At 40.0% G+C, this 1,619-nt stretch overlaps 1 protein-coding gene across 1 annotated transcript; it reads left to right on the top strand.

The window, feature by feature from the left end:
• On the top strand, positions 1 to 1,082 carry EAH_00038900 (Mitochondrial cytochrome c oxidase subunit 2a, related; the record flags this gene model as incomplete). The annotated part of the gene is made up of 3 exons (XM_013395425.1): positions 1 to 54; positions 535 to 652; positions 967 to 1,082. 3 exons carry the CDS (start codon positions 1 to 3, stop codon positions 1,080 to 1,082), a joined length of 288 nt encoding a protein of 95 aa, XP_013250879.1.
• Between the last annotated feature and the right edge of the window lie 537 nt (positions 1,083 to 1,619).

The following is a 1,619-nucleotide window of genomic DNA, read 5'->3' on the forward strand; positions in this document are numbered from 1 at the left end:
ATGATCAAAGGCGTCGAACCCAGATCCCTCGTTGAACTATTCTGCATTCACCAGGTGGGCGCTGAAGCCCTGATCCCTAAACCCTAAACCCTAAACCCTAGGCGGCAGATTGTATTCCGCTTCTTTCTTCTGTCCGCTGAATCTAGACACACTTGGCCTTTGTCTTTTTGCTCCTTTCATGAGAATGGTGGCGCCGAATGATTTGCGTTCAAACAACAATAAATGACGATTAGGGAAATGAATGAATGAAGAGGGTATAATATGCTGCAGCATTTTCGGTATAGCAGAAGAAGTGATAGGGAAAAGTTTGTTTAATTGCAGAAAATAGAGAAGACTTTGCTCAATAGTTTAATGCAAATCTCAAACTTGGAGAGCGAGGAACAGTAGTATGTTTTCTTTTGTTTCTTCTGTGTTTCATAGTGGATGCTGCTTGCAGTTGAGGGCCGGCGAGATGAATTTGGTGGGTATTTTGCGTATGTTTTTGATTTAATATTTGTTTTTTGTTGTTTTACACTCCTTGATTTGCGTGTTCAGCTGAATATTCCTTTTTTCCCGAGGAGACGCATGAATGTGTACGGCCATCATGATTTGCTGATGAAGGCAGAATTCCTCTTCTTCTGGGTCCCAACGTTTATTATTTGGTCTCTTACGAGTAAGTCATTTGAATTTCTTTCTTTTTCCTCTTTTTCCCTCCATTTTCAACCCAGTTTCCCCCACCTATATGCCTTACCATTTCGGGTGTATAGGCAGTTGTGCACACACACACCGCAGCAACCCTCCGTGTTGTTTATTTCATTTTGAAAGAAGTTATTTGTATTACAGCATTAATACAAATGATATATTTTTGCGTTTTCACCTCTATGAATTCAATCCCTAAACTTTATAGACTGGTAAAGCCTTGAAATTTATCTGCATCTTTTCTTCAGGTTTTTGTTTATCGCATATTCTGTTTGCGTTTTTCCTCAGTTCCTGTATTCACGATGTTGTATATGGTGGATGAGGCGGTGTACACGGCGATGACTGTGAAGGTAATAGGCAGACAGTGGTATTGGATTTATGAGGTGGAATCTCCAGCAGACTGAGGAAGAAGGAGTATCTGTTTGCATATAGCTGCAATAAATACAGCAAAAACGCATGCAAACTGTGACAGGCGTGCAGCTACAGCTGCGCCTGCACCTGAAGCTATAGCTGCAGCTCAAGCTGCAACGGATACGCCCTGCTGCATGCATTTTGTGTATGCTGGGGGTTCTACGTGTGTATTTGCATACATAGATAACAAAGAGGAGACAGAAATAACAACACAGAATCTCCTCAGGCAGCAAGAAACGAGACTACGTAATATATATATATATATATATGTGCATATCTGTAAAGGATATTTCTAGCAGTTAATTCTCGTGCAAGTGTAAGATTTTTGTTTGGTGTTGGAGAGGAGGAGACAGCTTCTTTTTGTTTTTGTTGCTGCTTGGGGATGCATGAGGACAAACAAAGAAATTCGTTTGTCTGTTTGCTCAATTAAACAAAATTAAGCGGTAATGCGTTTCTGTTGCTCTTTCTAGCAGTGCAAATCTATGTAGCTATATAATATATATATATATATATGTAGATGTAGATGCAGA

Source organism: Eimeria acervulina, genomic scaffold, assembly GCF_000499425.1.
Source record: "Eimeria acervulina Houghton genomic scaffold, Eah_scaff449, whole genome shotgun sequence".
Lineage (NCBI taxonomy): Eukaryota > Apicomplexa > Conoidasida > Eucoccidiorida > Eimeriidae > Eimeria > Eimeria acervulina.